The sequence below is a fragment of the Myodes glareolus genome, chromosome 3 (genome assembly GCF_982192425.1).
Source record: "Myodes glareolus chromosome 3, mMyoGla1.1, whole genome shotgun sequence".
In the NCBI taxonomy this organism is placed as follows: domain Eukaryota; kingdom Metazoa; phylum Chordata; class Mammalia; order Rodentia; family Cricetidae; genus Myodes; species Myodes glareolus.
In genome coordinates, this window is record NC_142028.1 from 78,084,333 (window position 1) to 78,105,562 (window position 21,230).

Sequence of the window (21,230 nt, forward strand, 5' to 3'; positions counted from 1 at the left end):
GCTCATGTAACAAAAGCACAGCAAGTAGTGCATTATTTAGTACAAGATTCAATTATTTTTATTGACATCGTCTAGTACTGATTGCTACTTAAAAAGGAATGATGACTATAGGTTTTGAAGGGCATTAAACTCTGGACAGAAAATCTTCCTAGAGGAGCTTTCCTTTATTCTCTTTAATGTGATTCTGAACCCAGTATCCCTGCCTCTTCCTCTCCAGCCTTTTCTCTTTAGACTTTAAAAAACACCAATTTCAAGGATATGTTTCTCAACATTCTTACCAGAGTTTTCTATGGTTCAAACCAGTCATCACTTTGGATGTTGCCTTGATTACTATATGACATAGAGCTTCAGGATAACCTGATCATTTTATGTCTTTCAAGATGTGAAGAGGAATTTACTTCACTGGTTGACATACAAGGCAGAAAGCAGAGTGCCACAGAAGAGGCAGGACTCCCAAGTACCAGCACATATCTTTATTGCTCAGTTCTCAGACAGGAAGGTGATGTATGAGGCACCTTCTGAGGCAACCTACTCGGGCACTGTATGCTAAGCCCACATTCCTCACACTGCCTCTATAGCCCACCCAAGCAAAAAGTACCTGTTTTGAACTTTCACTGTGGGTTTTATTGTCAAGTTCTGATGTAGCTGAAGATGGTGGCATGATTTGGTTGCTTCCATTGGTCTCCTTTAAGAAATGTTAACACAAATGGAAGTTAGTACATATGCAACAATTAACTACTAGGTTACTTAACCATCTCAGATGGTCTCGGAACCGTCTTGCCTCCCTAGGATGTAGCTATGGATTAATCTACAGTAGTTCCCCAAAGCTTATATTAGGACCCATATGAAAGGTGTCATGGCTATCATGAATTCTGAGAGTGTTCAGCCTGAAGTAGAGGCTGGATAGCAGCACCCAGATTACTCCAGGAACCTGAGCTCCTGCTAGTATGCCTCTCAGTTTCCTACTGGGATGAATTCTTTAGAAACTCCTCTCTCCTCTCCTCATTACCTGTACTGCACGGGAACTGCATAATCAAGGGCACAGCCAGTGAACGAGCACACGACTGGTTTCCTTTAATACACACTGATGTCTGTATCAGAGGCTGAGTCTTCCCTTTTCTCCCCGCTGCTCTCGTCTCTCTTTGCATACACTTAAGTATAACATGCTTAGATACATTTTCACCCTTTACTGGGGAAAAACTGTAAAGCTGATTCTTTTGCAGCCCACAGCTATGGTTTAGTACAATGTGCTAGTAGGAAGATCACTACTGACCGTCACGGGAAGTTAAAAGATGCCGATCCAATTACAATGATGTAATTGGCAAAACAGTGTTCCTTAAAATTTGAACTCCTAGGTATTTACCAACTTTGCTTTCATACAAATTGAAGGTAAAATTAAAAAGAAAAAGATGTAACACCCATGGTTCTAGGAAGCAGACGGTATACAATTAGGAAAAAGTATTTTAGGAAATGGGTCATTACTTGAGAGCATGTGCAAGATAAAGGAAATGGTGAGTTATGTCTTTATTACTATGGGTCACAGAGGTCTTCAGTTACCATATTTACAAAAGACCTAGCTTTCAATCCTATTTACCTTCACGGTTTGACGTACAGATGGCAGACCAATAAGTACACATTGCTTGTTGGAGATTTTTTGTTTTGTTTGGTTATTGTTTTTTTAAAGCAGGCAGAATAGGATCTGCTTAGTTCTCTGGGATCACGACTCTGACACAGGAAACGGTGAGCAGGCGCATGCTGCCTTTCTCTCATGTTTACAGAACTTACCAGACTGCTCTGCAGTGATTCCAAGGTTTTCTTGTGTTCATCCACAGTTTTCTGTATTGCCTCCACAGCAAGATGGACACTGTTTAAAGTATTGCCAATGGAAGCTACGCTCTGAATAGAAACAATGTAGGAATATCAGTTTTCCCTTTTAAGAGCTTTTTTAGTAAGTATAACAGACATGCAATACATTCACATACCCAAAATGCGTAATAAATCTGTGAAGCTATTTCCATAATAGAAGCAATAGACATTACCCCACCTCAATTTCTTCATGCCTTTCTGTAACTTCCCAAGACAACCAACCATTTATTTACTTTCTGTTACTATATCAGTTTGCATTTTCTAGAACTTTACATAAATGAATATATACTTTAAAAACTTTTTTAGTTTGTCTTCTTTTACTAAGTGCAACTGAGATTCATTTATGCCTAAGCTGCTCAGCATGTTACATGCCATTGTATGGTTTTATCAACTTGTTTATTAACCAATTAATGAATGTTTAGCTATTTTCAGGATTCGACTACTACAAATAAGGCTGCGATAAACATTCATGTGGAAGTCTACATGTAGACTTGTGCCCTCATCTCCCTTCATACTTTCGCATCATCACAATACACAGATCAACAGCTGTGCAGATCTGTCTTAACTTACAAACTAGCCTTTAAAATGGTTGTGCCATTTTACAGTCTCATTAATGGTTTAACTGCTCCATACATCCACAAATACAGGTGATGTTAATTTAAAAAATTTCCCATTCTAATGGCAATGTAGTGGTATGCTGTGATTTTAATTTACACTAAAGCACTAATTAAATATAAATCAGTATTTTAATTATTTCAACTATATTCAAACTATGAATTCCATGTAATTTATACTGAAACAATTAGCAAAGGTAGAAACATTCATTCTTTCTATGATTAGTTTCCCATATATAAAAATCAAGCCATTTTCTCAATTAAGAAAATCCACAATCTTCCCTAAATAAAATACATTTTCCTAAAAAATTATTTATAATGGTCAAATACTGGAAAAGAAACACTTAAAGAATAATCTGGGACTCACAGACAATAGGTCCACCTCTAAACTATGTATGTTAAACACCCTGCAGGCAAGCAGATAACCAGTCAATGCTGTTGACTGTCAACAGTCAGAAGTATTAAGTGAAGACTTTTGAGCAAAATTGAGTGGTATGATTTTTGGCTCTAGGAAACCCATCTGGTAGTAAGATTCTATCAGCAATGAATGCGGTTAGGTAACTACTTATTGTTAAGAATATTTCTTAAGATGAGCCTCTCCGCCAACACAAATAACTCCAATCAGACCAAATCAGACCGAATAAAAGATGCCCACATTTAATGCAGTGCTCCTGGGTGGCACCAAGAAAGCATGGCGAGGGGAAGAGAGAGAAGGGCAGACCACACAAAACCCGGAGACCACGTGTACGTTCTCTGGGGGAGCAGTTTAAGTAGCCTGTAGGCGTGGTCTTGACCTTCCCTGGGGAGGAGTCACTGTTTGGCAGGCTTTCTTGGAGATCGAGTTTGGACTAAGGCAACTCCCAGGGGAGGGGGCTTGAAATGGAGCTCTTGCCCAGTATTCCAAACATGGGTGCCGGGGCTGGGATAAGGTCTCCATTCAACTATAATATTCCAGACTCTTTGTATAAAGGGGTGTCAGTGAACTGGGGTGATGCTTTTGACCAAACACTTACTTTGCTCATATTAGTCCTAAAGAACTCAAGTATGCAGAGGGCATGATTCAGAAGTCATCTTTAAAATAAATTAAGAAATTATGCACATTTGTATGAGTGTATGTGTAGGTATGTGCATGTGAATGCAAGTGCCCATGGAGGTCAAAAGATGTTACTGCATCCTCTGGAGCTAGAGGTACAGGAACCAAACTCTGGTCCTTGGCAAGAGCTGTACGTGCTCTTAACCGATGATCTATCTCTTCAGCTGTCATGAGTTACTTTTTTAAAAAGTCCAAAAGAATGTTATTATTTGGTGGGTTTTATCCTTTTATTATGACATACTGACGATTTACAATGTAACAACAGTACTTTTAACCAAAGTTATTGTATTGTTTTGAGGTGCTCTCATATAGCCCAGGCTTGCCATATAGCAAAGGATGACTTTGAACTTACGATCTTCCTGCCTCTACCTTCCACATGCTGGGATTATAGGTCTATATCACCACAACTGGTTTTATGAGGTGCTGAGGATCAAATCTAGGGCTTTGTGCATGCTAGGCAAGCACTCACTCAACAGAGCTGCATCCCCAGCCTCCAAGGTAACATTTTAAAATCACACTGAAACAAGAATTCAAGGAAACAGGAGTTGGTAGCATTTTCAATATTTAAAAAATCACATAGCATAAATGAAAGCTAGCTAGGTTTTTGTTGTTATTGTTTTGTTTTTTGCTAGCTAGGTTTTGGAGATGAACTACAATTTTGAAACTGAAACATAGTTTAAAATAAAAGCAGAACCCAGCAGGATTTGCAAAGAGCTAACTAACATTTGGGGTAGTCTCTAAGTTACTATGCTACATAAACACTGTTGTTGCAAAAAGCTGCCAGACTCTCAAAGACACCTACTGTTAGAGAATCCTCACTGGCTGGCTGGTTGGCTGAGCCTGTCAGGACACAGGGAGATAGTGAGCTCTTGTTTGGGGGTTGTTTTTTAGGAAAGCAGCTGACAGATCATGTAAATCCTAGAATGAAACTCTGAAACTAGTATTCCTACCAACTGCAAAGTGCCTGGTACACACTGGAGAAAGCTCCACAAGTGTTTATTGAATTAATGAGAGCAAGAACAAGCCAGTATCCTTTTCTGAAGTAAGTCTGCCAAGTTGCTTCTGTAAGGCTACAGGGGCCTGCTTTTTCCTTCTTGGTCCCTGGGAATGATGGCAAGAATCTGCTTCATTAAAGTTGCCTCAATCTTTTTAATTTAAATGTTGAGAGCAGATGGCCATACTAATGAGCAAATTACAGGAACTGAGCACACAATGCTGTGGCTGTAAAACATCAAGTTTTATTTCTGTTTGTGGTTTAGCAATTTTTCACTTTGTGTAACAATCTAGGTATTTATGGACCAAGCCTGGAATATGATTGAATCAAACATCACAGGCTGACTTTTAAAAGTCAAGGACCCTAGATTTAAAAGAGCCCACAGTGCAAGGGCTCTTATTCCTAAAACCCTTCTTTTGTTTTTTGTTATTGGGGTCGCTCTTGTGTTCAATCGGAAACGATGTTCTCCCTTCCAATCTCTCTCCACTCTCCCCATTCAGCCCCAGGCATTCCTGAGTCTCATCCTTCTGAATTCCACTTATCTGCTGTTAACTCTACACAGCAGGGGTCTTAAACAAACAGAAATTATGAACAGCTGTTTGCACAGGCACTGAGGTCTACAGTGTACATACAAGTGATTGTTTAGGACGTATATAGACACCTTTAGAAAATAATAACAAACTGTTTCCAAAGTATTTTTTTCTCAAATTATACCCAACAGTGTTTACAAGTACCCTTTGTCACACAGCTGCTCCTTAATTTCTAATTTATGCATCTCATCTTAGATCATCTTTAAACAGCAAAACAAAACAAACAACTCAACTCCTTCCCAATCATGGAAAAGTTGATGTTTAGAGCAACTCTCATCCACAACTGGTCTGGGCTCCTGAAGACAGTGTAACAACAAACTGAAAAGTAAACTGCTACCTGCTAACATGGTGGTCCCAGCAGAGCAACTTGAGAACACAGACAGACAAAGGGGGATAAACTGTATAAACCATAAAGTAACCTGTTAAAAATTAAAGTCCCAACTAGCAAAGTTGTTTTGAACTCCACAGGACCCAATGGTATACTTCACACTCTTATTTTGGAGCAGCCGATATCAAATGCCAGGTTTTCAAAGTGAACTCTTAATTCCAGCATTAGGTAGTGTCCAAACACAGCACTTACCTTCTGAAGTCCCTCCACAGTGCTAGGCAGGCTAAGTAAGTCTGCAGCCGACTTGACATTGGCTTTCAGGTGGTTTACTGCAGAACTCAACAGAGAAATCTGAAAAGGATTAATAAACAAAGAAAACAGAATTTGTAGAGTATGCGCTTCCTTCACAAGCTCTACAGCTCACAGGTCAAGGTACCTGTCAGCTCTCAGGAGCAGAGGAACTACAGTGTTTTGGGAAGAGCTGAGAATCAGGAAGCAAGAGGCAGAGCCATGTGCCATTCTTTACCTTGGTCCTAGCAGCTGCAGGGCCCAGACTCTTAAATAACTCAAAAGAGGCAGTGATTACCATACAATTCTTCAATAGTTGAACAGGAAAAAACTGATGATCAAGGACCACTTCAAAACTTCACTTTGGTAAAAGAGAACACCTATTTAACTGAACTTTTGTTCCTGTCCGAGTGGGAACATATATTATAAAGTAAAAGCCCATCATCACAAAATATAGTCCACAGAACTGTATCCTGACAACTTGAATAGCACTTTCAACTACTCAGGGACTTGATTTTGGTTTAATAATGTGATTAATATTTCAAACTCAATAGCTCAACCAAAGCATTACTTTGTACCCTGAAGGAGCTCAATAAATACCCACTGACTCACTGAAGGATGCAATGAATGTATTAAAACAGGAATTGAATCAAAATAAAATGTGGCTTCCTTTCTAAGGGTAGGATTTAAGTATCTGGACTCCTATCTGAATGGGGACTGGGGGAACCTATGTAACATGCAATTTCAGGCTCAGAGTTCGCATTCTAATAAGTCTTGCAGTGTGACTCAAAACACTCTTCAAAGAGTCTTGGTGCCAGACTGCTTTCTTATTCTAAATTTTAGGCTGAGAACAAAGGTCTACCAACAACTGTACTAAAGAGTGGCTTCATAAACACCCAACTTTCTGGGTACTTGCGACAGGCCAAGCTGTGGTGGCACCGGAGGATGTGAGACACAGCGGGTCAGATTCCTTTTCATTCCTTCAACACGTTCTTGGCATTTGCTTTGTGCTGACACCTTAGCTGCAACCCTAGGGATTCAGCCAGAACATTCTGACACACAGAGTCTGAGATAATGAAGGGTTACTGTATTAGGCCACTAAGTTTGAAGATTAAATGTAACCCAGCACCAGACGATCAATATAGGTCCCAAGAGTTAAGTGACACGTGACTAGAGCTCGGCCAGCTACCTGGCACAAATGATCAAGCCAGCGGCATTTCTTTAGGAGGGAAACTGAGTGCTTACACATGCCATCCTCCCTAAGAGTTCTCAACTACATGGATCACTCACTAATGTTCTAACTCTATCCATTCCAAAACAAAAAGGTGAGACACCTCAGCCCACATGAGAAATACTTTTAGAAAGCTATAACCTCATAGAGTAGCAATTGCATCAGGAAGATTTTTCTGTTTGTTTGTTTTTTGCCATTCCTTTAAGAAGCTATGGACAATAATACCGAGGCTTCAAAGAACATAAGGAAACAGGCATTCTCGTGCACCATTCATGGGAATGTGAACCAGAAAAGGATTGTTCTGAAGGAATAGCCCTCAAAACCTGAAATGTTTACATATTTTGCTCAGTACCTTCATTTCTAGAAAACCATTCTGAAGATTACTTGTGCACAGCCACAAAGAAATATGCACACGTCTTTATCTGAACCAGTGGATGTGTAGATATATTCATGAATAAAGAATGCTGGAGTGCACCACATAGCGAATGTCTCCATTTATTCCCATACTCTTAGTATAGAACCCACGAGCTGATCCATATTAAAAGCTATGATAGTTTTACAAGTACATATGAGGTGCAGACTGTTACTGACACAAGACAACATGTACAAATGTGAAGGGAAGGGACTCCTCTCCTAGGTATGGTTTACAATTATTCTACATGCCCTATTATGTAATATCTTTCAGACACTAGTGAATAAACTCCTTTCACTGACAACTGGCCAGATCCCAAAGGGATAATAACACACTGCACTCTAGGTGATCTGGGCAGAAACTATTCTGTCCAACATCCTGAAGCTATGGCAGAGCTAGTCACAACTATCTTAGGAACATAATGGTCTCAGAGAAGGTGAGTGAGGCTGCTGGAAGCTGCCATTTCACTTAACACCAGAGAACTAATGAAAGCCAACCCAGGAGGACTAGGTTAGGTCGTCTTCTCTCTGCGTCACAAACACTGTAGGTCTAGGCTCTAGAGCGCCAGCTGCATCCCTGAGGGAGTGTGCTCTGGAGAGCTTACTGTCAACTCTGCAGTTGCTGGTCACATAAACAGTGTTTTTCTCATTTAAAGGACCTGGACCACTGGCTCAGTTATACACCCCAGACCTCTGCTCTACAGTAGAGCCAAACTGTGTGGGAAACTACAGTAAACATACATGTACAATGGGTGTACAATGGGACTGGAGAGACAAGGGGGTACTCTCCCATTGTCTCTGACCTCAAACAGATACATTTGAGAATGTGAGATTGGATTCAAGCATTACAGAACAACAAACATCACATTTTACAATCTGAAGACCTAAAAACTGAGTTACAGGAAAAAAAAAACACATTCTAACCAAAAAATGAGTTATGACTTCTATGCATATTATACGATTTTTTTTAAATCAGCAAAAATAAAAATAGCCACTGTAGACTCTTTGTTTAACATAAATTTTATACTTCAAAAGTAGAAATGCTATTTTTTTCTTTAGGATTAAACTTAATGTTCTTTAAATAGAGAGAAAAAAGTTGAGAAAACAGATTACAAAAGATAAATGATTATGAGTAGGAACTCCCTACAGTGAGTTCTGTCCTAGAACTCACTGTGTAGTCTAGGTTGGTCTTAAACTCAAGAGATCTTCTTGCCTCTGTCTCCAAATTGCTGCAATTAAAGATGTTCCCCTGGCCCTACTAATTCCTATAAAAATGGGAGGAAGGGCTGGAGAGATGGTTCGGTGGTTAAGAGCTCTGCCTGCTCTTCTAAAGGTCCTGAGTTCAATTCCCAGCAACCACATGGTGGCTCACAACCATCTGTAATGAGACCTGGTGCCCTTTTCTGGCCTGCAGGGATACATGCAGGCAGAGTACTGTATACATAATAAAAAATAAATAAATGGGAGGAAAACAGATTTCCAAGAGTTAAGTATTTCACTGCTAGACTGCTACACAGCTGTGACCTTGGGTAAGCTCTTTTACCTCTTTTGAGTCTCAATTTTTGTTTTCTTCCCACCAACCCCCAATTCTGAGACAGGGTTTCTCTGTGAAACAGCCCCGGCTGTCCTGGAACTCACTCTGTAGACCAGGCTGGCCTCAAACTCAGAGATGTGCCTGCCTCTGCTTCCGGAGTTCTGGGATCAAAGGCATGAGTCACCACCATCCAGCAAATTTCAATTTTCTTATCTGTAAACTGGGGTTAACACTTTTTACATCATGTGACTTAGGACATAGAGAAAGGAGCTCATACATGCAGTACAGCCAACAGAGTGGCCTGCACAAAGAAAACATTTAATGTATGACAGTTATTACCATCACCACCCAGATTTTCATCACTATGCCTGAGGCTGACTACAGAGTCCAATTCCTTTTGTTTTTTTAATTTTATTGATTTTTATTGAGCTCTCCTTTTTTCTCTGCTCCCCTCCCTGCCTCTCCCCTCCCCTTCAACCCCATGCTCCCAATTTACTCAGGAGATTTTGTCTTTTTCTACTTTCCATGTAGATTAGATCTAGATATGTCTCTTTTAGGGTCCTCATTGTTGTCTATGTTCTCTGGGATTGTGAATTGTGGGCTGATTTTCTTTGCTTTATGTTTAAAACCACTTATGAGTGAATACATGTGATAATTGTCTTTCTGGGTCCGGGTTACCTCACAGAGTACAATTCCTAATGCAATTAGATGCATATGCAGTCGACCAGTACACAAGTGCTTAAAAGAGAGCAGTGGGAACTAAGAAGGGCACCTAAGGTCCTCGGCAATGCTTATTGATTTACGTTATCTCTGGCTTCTTTCTGTGCCCAACTAGGGCTATAAGGAAGGACTAAAATTTCCTCCATACGCAGCCTTTACACTTATCTATCCTTTTATAAATGCAGTCCATTCTTGTTAGTGGGTAGTTATCTTTTGAAAAGCTACTGCCAACGTTGAATTAATGAATGCTAAGCCACTGTTCCTAGGTGTGGGGGCTTGGTTCCTGTCAGCTCCTCGGTCACATTTTTAGTAGCTTATCAATATAATATATAATCTTGTTTTACACGTGTTCCTGTTTAAACATCTTAATTAATGATACTGCCGACTTATTAACACTGAACACACAGCTAACAGCACTGAAAGTGATGCCTGAAAGCAGCCTACCTAACGATGAAATCAACAACAAAGGGCACAAAAATGTGAAAAGTTACAAGAAATATACCACAGAACCCAACCTATTTACAGCACGAGAACAGAACAAGAAAGCAGGGTGCTGCCTTGCTCCCCTCCAGTGTCTGGGGGTGACTCAAAGTTATTGCTGCTGTGCATACAGCAGTGGATGATCAAAAAAGCCTCATACTTACAGATTCTGAGGTTACAAATAGATTTTAACATGTAGATAAAATTATAAGGATCAGCTGTTCTGTTCTACTGAGTGTAACTGCCTCTTTCTCCACCTGGTCCACTGTTCCCTTCAGGGCTTAGCCTAGTGTTTCTGGGAAAGCTGACCCCAGTCTGGGGTGGACATTCATCTTTATGCCCTCAGCATTTGAACCATATGCTTCATGTCAAACTGTTTACTTTCCTATCTTCTCTTTGTCCATAAGATCACTGGGGTAAGGAATCACATCTTTTTTTTTAATTTTAATCTATTATAGTCTGAATGTTGTAGCTCTCTTAATAGTTTCACGATCAAAATCTCCAAGGTGGAGGCAGTAGAGGTGGGGCCCTCCAGGTACAATAGGGGAGGGCTCTACCCTCATGAAGAGCCCAGTGATGCTTCTTTGCCCTTCTGTGAATGAAGACATAATAAGAAGACACCATGCATGAAGCAGACAATGAGCCTTCACCAGAGACCAAATCTGCTGACATTCTGATCCTGGACTCTTGGACCTCCAGAACCGTGAGTAATAAGTTCCTATTGTTTATAAGTTACCTAGTCTAAAGCATTTTGTTAGAGCAGCCTGAGCAGACTAAGACGGAGCCAAAGGCCCAACTCCATAAAAGCAGCTCTGTGAACATCTGTTCTCCACAGCATGGGAGGCCCTTAAACCGCCAGGAGGAGTGGGCATGATATCAGAGGCTTCATGAATCAAACAGAAGTATAAATGAAGTTTCACGTACTAGCTTAAAGACTTTCAAGGGAAAGTTGGATTTTAACTTCCCCAACCAGATGACCTTCTTTTCCCAACCCAAATTAACCTCAGCTTACTTGGTGTTAGGAATAGTTCTCGTTAAGCAAAAGAATAGATTCTCTTGTTGTTAAGTAACTTTCAATTGTTTAAAAATGCTACTAGAAGCACCTGAAATTGACAGTTACCACTAGCTATAGAAACATGATTGAATATTATTTTTACTTTTACTCCTACTTTGCCGCAGGACAACTGCTGCTTACTTGATAGAGCACCGGATGTACAGCAGTAACTTTAGACTGCTAGGCTAAACAACTTCCGGCTCTGCTCCACCTGCATCCATCCTCTGGGTCTAGGCTAGCAGAGGACTCCTCTGCACTAGGTTGGTTTTATAACTCAACCTAGCATTTTGTGAAGCGTGGGGCTACCCATCTGCAAAGCGTTTCAGTCTGACCTTCCCCAGTTCCACACACAAAGCCCTAGGGCTTCTTACACCAGCCCAGCACCCGTTTTCTCCCTGAGCAGCCCTAGAACGCCAGTGTGCGAGGAGGGGATGGGAAATAGACAGCTATTCTTTGCATGGTCTTGCCATGCAAAGCAGTGTCATCCTTGTCTGAGATGGTTGACTCTGTCCTGCCACGTGGAACCCACAGGTTGCCCAGGAGAAATGCTCGTTCTCTCGGAGCCTCAGTTCTCCTCTCACCTGATGTCAGCCCCGTCCGTACTGTGCAGGTGCTATGTGAGTGTAGGACCACAGCTGACTCTAGTCTTTGTGTATGAAAGGAATGAATATCTGCTTTTCTTTAATAGCTGAGAGCCTAGAATAAATGATAACTGGTAAGTAGCAGTTGCTACCACCCATCGATTATTTCCTGTGTTATTAAAAATAAAATAAAATAGAGCCAGAGGTAGTGGCTCATATAATCTTAGCACTCAGGCCAGCACGGCGTACACAATGAAACTCTGTCTCAAATCCAAAACCAAAATAAAACCCCCAAATAGGAATGAGCAGGATATACAATGCCATAAGGCACCGAACATTTTCCAGGTGAGCCACTGCTTTCAGAAAATTTCATTTTAGCTACTAATGGTGTCTTAGTCTACTTCCTGTGGCCACTGTTAAATACCAGAGAGTGGGTGACTTATAAACGGGCTTGTGTGGCTCAATTCAGAACACATGACTGCATCTGAGGAGGGTATTTTTGCTTCATCACAGCACAGTGGAGAGCTTCACGTGCATGCGATAAGAACAAACAAGTGTGACAGCACAGGCTTCTCTTTTTCTTCTAGGACCATTTTGTGGTAAATGTTAATTACTCACGAAAGGCTCCACTTCCATATACACTTGACACGTGAACTGGGAGACACATTTAAACCACAGCATCTTGTCATGCATGTCTACTGGGCCAGGTAGACATTCTTACTGTAGGTTCCAAGTAGAAGCCGCTTTCCTAGACCACTGAGTTTCAATCTTCAACACTAACTATCCTTCTCCCAGAATGTGGCTGAAAGATGCAACTTGATAAATATTTACAGGCCCTTTTATCCTAACAGGCTTCCTACTGGCTCATTCTAGTACTCTGTGGACTCCATCCTCAAAAGAATGTTCTCTTAATCCCAACAAAGATGACAAACCTAATTTTAAGTATTTTGCATGTATATCACTCATTTGGTGCTTGAGTTTTCTTCTCAATGACAGTATTTTTTCCCAACTAAACTAAAAACAATAACAAAAAGCCAAACTAAAACAGCAACAAACAAATCAACCCAAAGTCCAGACCTGAGAATGGGGCTAAGATCCCAGTGGAGTAACGCTAACTACCTGTGAGAATCTTGGTCAGCATCCTTAGACTAAACACTTTTCTTGTAGATTCTTTCTTTTGGGACAGTGCCTACTGAGCTATGCACAACTCTGAGGCTGAACAAGTTTGTCTAGACTTGCTTGTATGGCCAAAGCATTTACCCGACTCTATGACTGTTTCTAAGCTAGTCTGGCTGACTGTGAGCTGTTGTAGATCTGACTTCCCACCTACAACATTATAATCTAGCGCTAAACCTCTAAGTGTGTAAGCTCTCTGAAACAAAATGCATCTACTAACAGTAGGTGATCCCCTTTCCCTGGTAATTAAGATGGTACTTCTTATTTGATACCTACACTACTCTGTAGAAAAAACTGGCTCAAGTATTTATAACTCCCTCTATAATGCTCTACCTCTGTAGAACTCCGTGCATGTGTAAGAAGAATTAACATTTAAATACTTGGTAAATGCATTTTAAATTTTGGTAAATAATTACTATTTTAACATGTTCTGCTCACAACAGGCAAACTCCAATTTAAGAAGACAAAACCTGAATTTATAAATTTATACTAAATGCCAATCACAGCTTACACAGGAATAAAGTCACACTTTTGCTACCTGTTTGTTCATTTCTGTGATGTTGATCCAGACTCTGCTCAAGCCAAGCTCCCCAGATTCAATCTTCTCAAGTTGTTTCTGTTTGCTGAGAAGTTCCTCATTAAGTTTGGGGATTTCCTGGAATGAGCTTTTCTGATTAGATTCCACTGAAAGCAAAATAAGAACAACTGTAAATAAATATCACATTCCCTCTGGTCCCAAGATGGGAGAAAGAAAAGGATCAGAGGGCAGGAAGAAGAAAGATTAGTGAAATTAGAAAATGCAAATTCTGGGATGATAATGACTTAACCCAGTTACCTAACTACACTGGAAAAAGAGAAGGGAGGCCAGAGCTACGCTGTTATTTACATAAGTGTGTGTGTGTGTTTAATTTTATTTATTTATTTGGTTTTTTTGAGACAAGGTTTCTCTGTAGCTTTGGAGCCTGTCCTGGAACTTGCTCTGTAGACCAGGCTGGCCTCGAACTCACAGAGATCAGCCTACCTCTGCCTCCTGAGTGCTGGGATTAAAGGTGTGCGCCACCACCACCTGGCATAAATGTGTATTTTTAACACTAAACCTTAAGTTAGGTTACTTGGCTCAATGACAGAAGTCTTGTTTGGTATGTGCAAGGCACTGGGTTCTATCTCCAGGACCACAAAACAACAAGGATAACGAAGACAGGTGTCTAAAAACTGTAACAAAAACCATGAGCAGAAAGGGTTAGATGATTTCAACTTTATAACTTATTATTATTTTGAGTAAATTATTCGATTTCTTTATCTGGAGCAGTGTTTAAGCTCCACTTCCCAAGAGTGTCAGAGTGACGCGAGAGAAAGGAAAGCATTTGCACAACTGGGCAGGCATACAGTAGGTGGTAAATAAATGTTAAGTCTGACCAGTTTCCAGATTAGTCAGTTACGACTTACAACTCCTACCCGTGGATGCTCAAGGTCATTAGAAACTACACCTCTAAATGTTTATTTTCTTCTACTTTAAGTTGGCCGACCGTGAGGTGGTATTCAGATACCGAAGTGAGGGCTAAGATTTTTATTTTTTCATAAATAGCAGTGTTTTCATAAACGAACACAAAAGCTCAAGAAGAAAGGAAGATAAACACGTTAGATGACGCGGAGGGGGACATTAGGGCTGTGAAACGACAACTCCTGTGTGGTTAAGGGATTCGAAGCCTGAGGCAGAGGCAAAAATGCATTCTCGTCTTTCTTTAAAAAGCATTTTTCCTCTTAATGGAAAATAAAATATTGATAATGGCTGTTCCTCCAGAATAAAACCTACATCATTTTTCTTCAGGTCACAGACTTCCTGATTAGTTACAATATATATATTTTAAAACCAACACTGGATACGGGGCCAATACAAAATCATTTATTAAAACGAGAGTTCCAAGACTTGTGAAGTCTGTTTCTGTATGGTCTGCATTCAGAATATCATCTTAGGCACTCAGTAAACACTTGTTACCTAAATAAGCCTGGTCTTTGCTGGCCTCCCAACTACATTTCTCAGTACTTTACCCTCCTGGTCAATCCAACAAAGAAAACTCAAAAAGTAAAACACCAAGACAGCAAGCACACTTAACAGCAACAAAATTCCATGGAAAGTGAGGACAGTGGTGATATCCCTTTAAGCAAGCCCACTGTGGAACAACTCAGAATAATGAAATTAGGTATTTTCATTTATTTTTTAGAAGTAGCTGCCAAAGGACTGCATTCTAAGTAACAGACTTCCCTAAGTGCTTTTAGTGTAGCATTTGATTTACACGTTTGCAGAACATATCCATCTCTGGCGGTAATAATATTTCACTGCTCATTCTAACTAATGCAGCTCTGTGTCACTGAATTGCTTATTCGGTTTCTGCTGGGTTGTAAAGAAGAGCCCATCCTACAAATGCCTTCCATGCTCAGGTGGTCAAACGTCCTCAGGAGGGAGGGTCTCTCTTTCCTAAAGTCTCTATGCAATAAATAGAATTTAGAGGTGGAAGAAGTAGGACAAAGACATAAATAATCCGAGTTACAACTATCAGCTAATGAACACATAAAGCTGCCAAGCCTGAGTCTTGGATCCTGAGGAGTCTATGAGCCAAGAGGGGATCATAATCATTATCTGACGTGGGCTTTTTAGGAGAGACAAGCCAAGTTAGGCACTTCTGTTACATAAATGGAAGCATGGCAAACAAACAACTTATGATTACTTATTCATGTTCTTTCACCATGAAAAGCAACTCATTTAAAATTTAATATGTGGAATCTCAAAAGAATTTACCTAGTTTTTATTTTTTCATTTTTTTATGATTAGGAAATGGAAATTTCTACATACACCCTTCCAACAACACAACATAGACAATGTCGATAGTAATGTTTTGCATTCATACAATAGCCTTATAATTTGCAATAAATTTTTTTAAAATATTTATTATTTATGTATACAATATTCTGTCTGTGTGTATGTCTGCAGACCAGAAGAGGGCACCAGACCTCATTACAGGTGGTTGTGAGCCACCATGTGGTTGCCAGGAATTGAACTCAGGACCTTTAGAAGAGCAGGCAATGCTCTTAACCACTGAGCCATCTCTCCAGCCCCCAATAAATTTTTATGTAATTATCATCAAATGACATGTTATTGAGCCTCTATTGTGTGCCGGTTCTGTACTTGACACTATCTAATACAAAAGACTTTGAAGTTCTCAGTCTAGAGGTGAAGGGAGGATTACTATAAATGTTCATAGATATGATTACAGAGTAATGACCAAAGTGCTTTGGTGGCAGAAATACATCTTTGTGTGTCACGGGTAAGAAAATACATCAGATAGACAGTGATTGTTGTAATTTTAGAGTGAGTAACAAGAAGCAGTCAAACCACGTGCTCACAGGACCAATCCTCTTTTTGGTATGCTCAAGATGTCGGGGACACATCTTTGTGCCTGTAGTCACACAAAAGCATCTAACATGTTGTACAAGAGGTCAAGCTACTACTTTTCCTGCGTGACCAAAAAAGGAGATGCCTGATATAAGGGTACTTTCCTTCTCTTCCAAGTTCTTTTCCTTTTCTCTAATGTTTCATCACTGACAAAGAGAAAGCACTGGAGATAAAATTTTGCTTTGAATAACTGTGGAAGTCTTTTGAAATAATTGTTTCTGGAAAAAGGAATACTGAATTAAGTTTCAAGGCCAGGGGCTGGGGAGATAGTTCAGTGGTTAAAAGCACTGGCTGCTCTTCCAGAAGACCTGCGTTCAGTTCAGTTTCAAGCAAGTTCACAACAGCCTGTAACTCTGGCTCCAGAGGATCTGACAGTCTTCTGACCTCTATGACACTGCATGTATGGTATACAGACACATGCAGACAAAATATTCACACATAAAAAATGCATGGCTTAAAGAAAAAAAGTGTTTCAAGGACTCCAGGATAAAGCTATTCCTTGACTGCAAAGAAAAGGTAAGTCATTGTCTTTGCTTTCTGTTCAGGTACTTTCTCAATATCCCTGCTCTTCGAAGCTTTCTTGGATAAAAAACAAAGGGCTCTGATTTCTCAAAAGGCATTAAAGTTAAGCAAACAGGTGTCTTATCTGAGTCAGTGAGCTCCACTGTTTTGTTGATATAAGAAGAAAAAAGAATCAACTTACTGAGATGTGTTTAAAGTAGAAGCATACTTTTAAAAATATGATTATTTAAATGTAGTAAAATTATTCTATCTAGTTAAAATAACTGTTCTTTCTTTAAAACAAACAAACAAACAAACATAGTGAGCTGTCGGGTGGTAGTGACACACACCTTTAATCCCAACACTCAGGAGGCAGAGGCTTGTGGACACCTCTGGAGTTCAAGGCCAGCCTGGTCTACAGAGTGAGCTCCAGGATGATGTGGGCTATTACACAGAGAAAACCTGTCTTGAAAAACAAAAACCAAAACCAAAATACAAAAACAAAAGAAATAAAACACACACACACATACACACCTAGCGAGGAATCAGCCCATAGCAGTCCAGCTTATGGCACGAGTATGCCAGACCCCAGTCTTCCCTCCCTCTGGAAGTCCTTATTTATCTTTCCTTCTTGTTCTTGTGTGTAATTGTGGTGGTGGTGTTCTTGTGCCATAGCATGCATGTGGAGGTAAGAGTATACCTCAAGAGAGTAGTTCTCTCCTTCTACCATCGGGCTCCAGAGGAAACTCAGGTCATCAGGCTTGATGGTAAGCACCCTTACCCACTAAACAATCTCACTGACTACTGGCATTTCCACTGTGGCAAGTCAAAGCCAACAAAACAACTGGATTGACAATTCCAGTTTTACTGCTTTACTCGGCTGGCTACCACACGCAGTTTGGGCTCCAGGAAAATCTTCCTCAATGATAGGAAGCTGACCCCCAACAGTCTAGGCATATGGAGTTGTATCACCTGAAAACACTCTTTTTAGGGGCTAGCACTAACAAACTATCAGGTCTACTTCAGGTCTACTACATGTCTCACATTTTCCAAACAAGGAGATCCATGGCAAGTCCAGCTAAGGTATAAGTTACCTTGGTTTCTTGTAAATACAGAATAGCTGCAGCAGGGAATCTCCAGAGGGCAGAACTGAGCAATGTATGAAATGTATAAACACATAATCACTGTGTGATCAAAGCAAGGTGTGGCACAAGCCTAGGTCAACTAATCACTGAGAGCTGATGGGACAGAAAGGTGTGACAGTGTCACGTACAGTTCAACACGGTTTCCAAGTTATGATTATTATTTACATACAAAGAAAATATAGGCTTAAAAAAATTCGCAATATTGCAAAAACAAGAAAACACATTGAGAAACTCTACAGAATGTACATTCTTTTTTTGTGCTGTACTTTGATTCAAAGCACATATAGGTCAGGATGATTCTGGCAAAGGATTGTGGGCTTAGCCAATTGCATTCCTAAACCAGAAATTCAGAAGAAAATCAAAGTAGATATTAAAACATTTTAAAAAGCATCATCATGAGAGACACCAACAACACTCCGAGGAGTAGCTGTCACTAGGTCAAGTCCAAAGCTCGAATGGCTGTCAGTCAAGAGAAGCTGAGTGAAGGAAAGCAGGAGGATGTGATTTTCTAGGCTTAATATGGCTTTCCCAGGCTTAGGAGGCAAAGTAAGGGCTCAAATTCCGGTTCTGGAGTCAGAGTTCTTTGAGGAGCTGTGGTCAGTTTCCTGATGTGCTATTGCTGTTGAGGTCTGTGATTAAGCTGAAACTTGTTCCTTAGCTTAGAAAATCAACTCTTGAAATCCAGAACCAAAAATTAGACTGTTGTTAAAAGGAGAAAATTTGTTAAGTTAAACCTGTTGAAACCACTCTGCAAGCACAGAAAAAGCAGTTTGTATGCATAAAACTGGACTTCATTATTAGAACACAGGATGTTTTCTAACTTGAGAAGTCTCTTAACCAAAAACCTCATTCACAAGACAAATATCTGTTAGCTGTGTTGTATTCAAGGTAAGGACTGTTATGATTACTATACTTTTTCATGAATGTGTAATGTACTTCAAAGGATAAAAGAGTTTCCTAAAACTTTAAAATGGTGACATGCATGGTATCTGAAGTTTTTTCCCTCTGCAACAGATGTCACAAACAAGCATCCTATGGAAAGAAGTCTACTGGCTAACTACTCGTTTTTGCTTTGTGCTTGAACACCACACACACACACACACACACACACACACACACAATCAGCTCTTCCAACATCTACTGAACTTTTCATAGACTACTGACCCAAGCTGTACAGAAGGAATTAGTGGGCCCTTTGTAGACATTTGTCAAGCGTTCACAGGTCCTGGAACAGTAATGTAGTACAGCAAGCTAAACATATGGATTTGGGCATAAAGGGCAAGAGGACCAGGTAAACACCAAACTGCTAAACAAGCTACTTAATTGTTCTAAGCTTGTTTTTGTTTTGTTTTGTTTTTCAAGACAGGGTTTTTCTGTGTAACCTTGGCTGTCCTGGAACTTGTTTTGTAGACTAGGCTGGCCTTGAATTCACAGTGATCTGCCTGCCTCTGCCTCCCAAGAGCTCTGGGATTAAAGGTGTGCACCACCATGTATGTCCAGTTTGTTTTTTTGCTTTTAACTTTTTTTTCTTTTTTTTTTTTTTTTTTAAATTGTCTCCAAGGTCCCTTAGAGCAGCCCATACAGGTAACAGGCTGCATACACTACCAAGGAGGCTGCTGTTTGCAACCACTGCACACCATGCTTTTAACTTTTTATTACATATTCATTCATTCATTTAGTATGCGTATGTGGGTGGGTGGATGAGTACATGTCACAGTGTGTCTGCGGAAGTCAAAAGACAACTTGCAAGAGTCAGTGCTCTCCTTCCAGCACACATGATCCCTGAGACTGAACTCAGGAGATTAGGTTCGGTAGCAAGTGCCTACACCTGTGGAGTCATCTTGCGTACCCAGCTTCTGTTTTTTTCTTTTAGAACACAAACAGTAATACTCATCTTTACCAGCATGTGTATGGAGATAGATAGATAGATAGACAGACAGACAGACAGACAGATAAAGAGAGAGAGCAAAAACAATGCCCACATCAGAGGACAGTTTAGGGGGATGGTTTACTTGTGACTTGGCACAAGCAGACAGTCCACAAATGGTGGCTCTTACAGTGACTGTTGTCCAGTCCTATGTTCTTACACAGTGTTCTGAAAGAGGAAATCATCTGACAGATGCTTCCACATTTCAGTCAACCGGTCCTGTGAGGTAGAAGGAAACAGCATGATGTTTCATCAGCTGCTCCATAATGGGAGCTCAGGCTACAGGTGGGGTCTAAACAAGGCTCTGGGCTCCTGGTCTACAGCTCATCCTCTGTGCACTGAGTTGACTACAATGTCGTAATTTCAGACTCCTGACGGCACATAGCACGGAATTTGTTCACAGGTTGAAAACAAATAAGTGTTACTACAGTTGAGCTGACAGTTCAGAAAGTCTATAGAACAAAATGTGTAATTGCCTCCCAGAATGGGCAAATTCCTCATTCAGCACGGACCAATTTTTGCTAAAACTTGAAAACCACTTGACCACTTACTTGTTCTAAATTTTTCCTTGAGGGCGTCCAGATCCTCCTTGAGAGCCACCTGCATCCACACCAAGCCGACACAGGCCACGACACAGGCCGCGAGGATGACAAAAGCACAGAGGGGATAGCAGATCTTGCAGCATCGTAAGTACTCTCCCCTGTCACCAGAATACATTCAGTGTGAGCAAGAACGCCGTTGTGAGAACAGCTTTACTAGCGACAGTATGTGTTGCCATGCGACTATCTTCTCTAACGAGTAACCAGTAGATTTACCAGGGGACACAGGATAATACATTCATATCTAATAGCAGGAGGTTGAAAATGACTGAATAATATGACCGATGGAAAGTTCTATTGGGTACAAAGGTTTCAAACCACACAGGGAACAAGGAGTTCCCATGGCTCATGGGAAGTATCTGTGGGCTCTGGATCACTGCAGTCAATTCTGGAGGGAGGTCTTTGGCACTGAACTCAGTTTGGAAAGTCTGAAAAGACAAGCAGGCATAGTGGCACATGCCTGTTATCCAAATATCTGGGAGGCTGAGGTAGAAGGATTGCAAGTTCTATGACAGCTTGAGCAAGTTAGTAAAATCCTACTTTACAAAACAGTGGGGAGAGTTTGCTTGGTGGTAGAGAATGTGCTTTTCTACTGCATATGAGAACCTAGCTCAGTCCTTAGTATTGAGGGAAAAAAAAGATGCTGG

General features: G+C 40.5%; 1 protein-coding gene and 1 pseudogene across 1 annotated transcript in view; both read right to left on the bottom strand.

Moving 5' to 3' along the window:
• The window catches only part of Efcab14 (EF-hand calcium binding domain 14), a 41,918-nt gene that overhangs the window by 18,433 nt on the left and 2,255 nt on the right, over positions 1-21,230 (bottom strand). Inside the window, exons 3-7 of the mRNA XM_048443903.3 lie at positions 20,536-20,684; positions 13,499-13,644; positions 5,738-5,836; positions 1,786-1,896; positions 599-685 (exon numbers count right to left, since the gene is read on the bottom strand). Coding sequence (XP_048299860.1) covers positions 599-685; positions 1,786-1,896; positions 5,738-5,836; positions 13,499-13,644; positions 20,536-20,684 — 592 coding nt within the window. The remainder of the gene's footprint in view (positions 1-598; positions 686-1,785; positions 1,897-5,737; positions 5,837-13,498; positions 13,645-20,535; positions 20,685-21,230) is intronic.
• On the bottom strand, positions 19,606-19,755 carry LOC148122714 (small nucleolar RNA SNORA70; annotated as a pseudogene).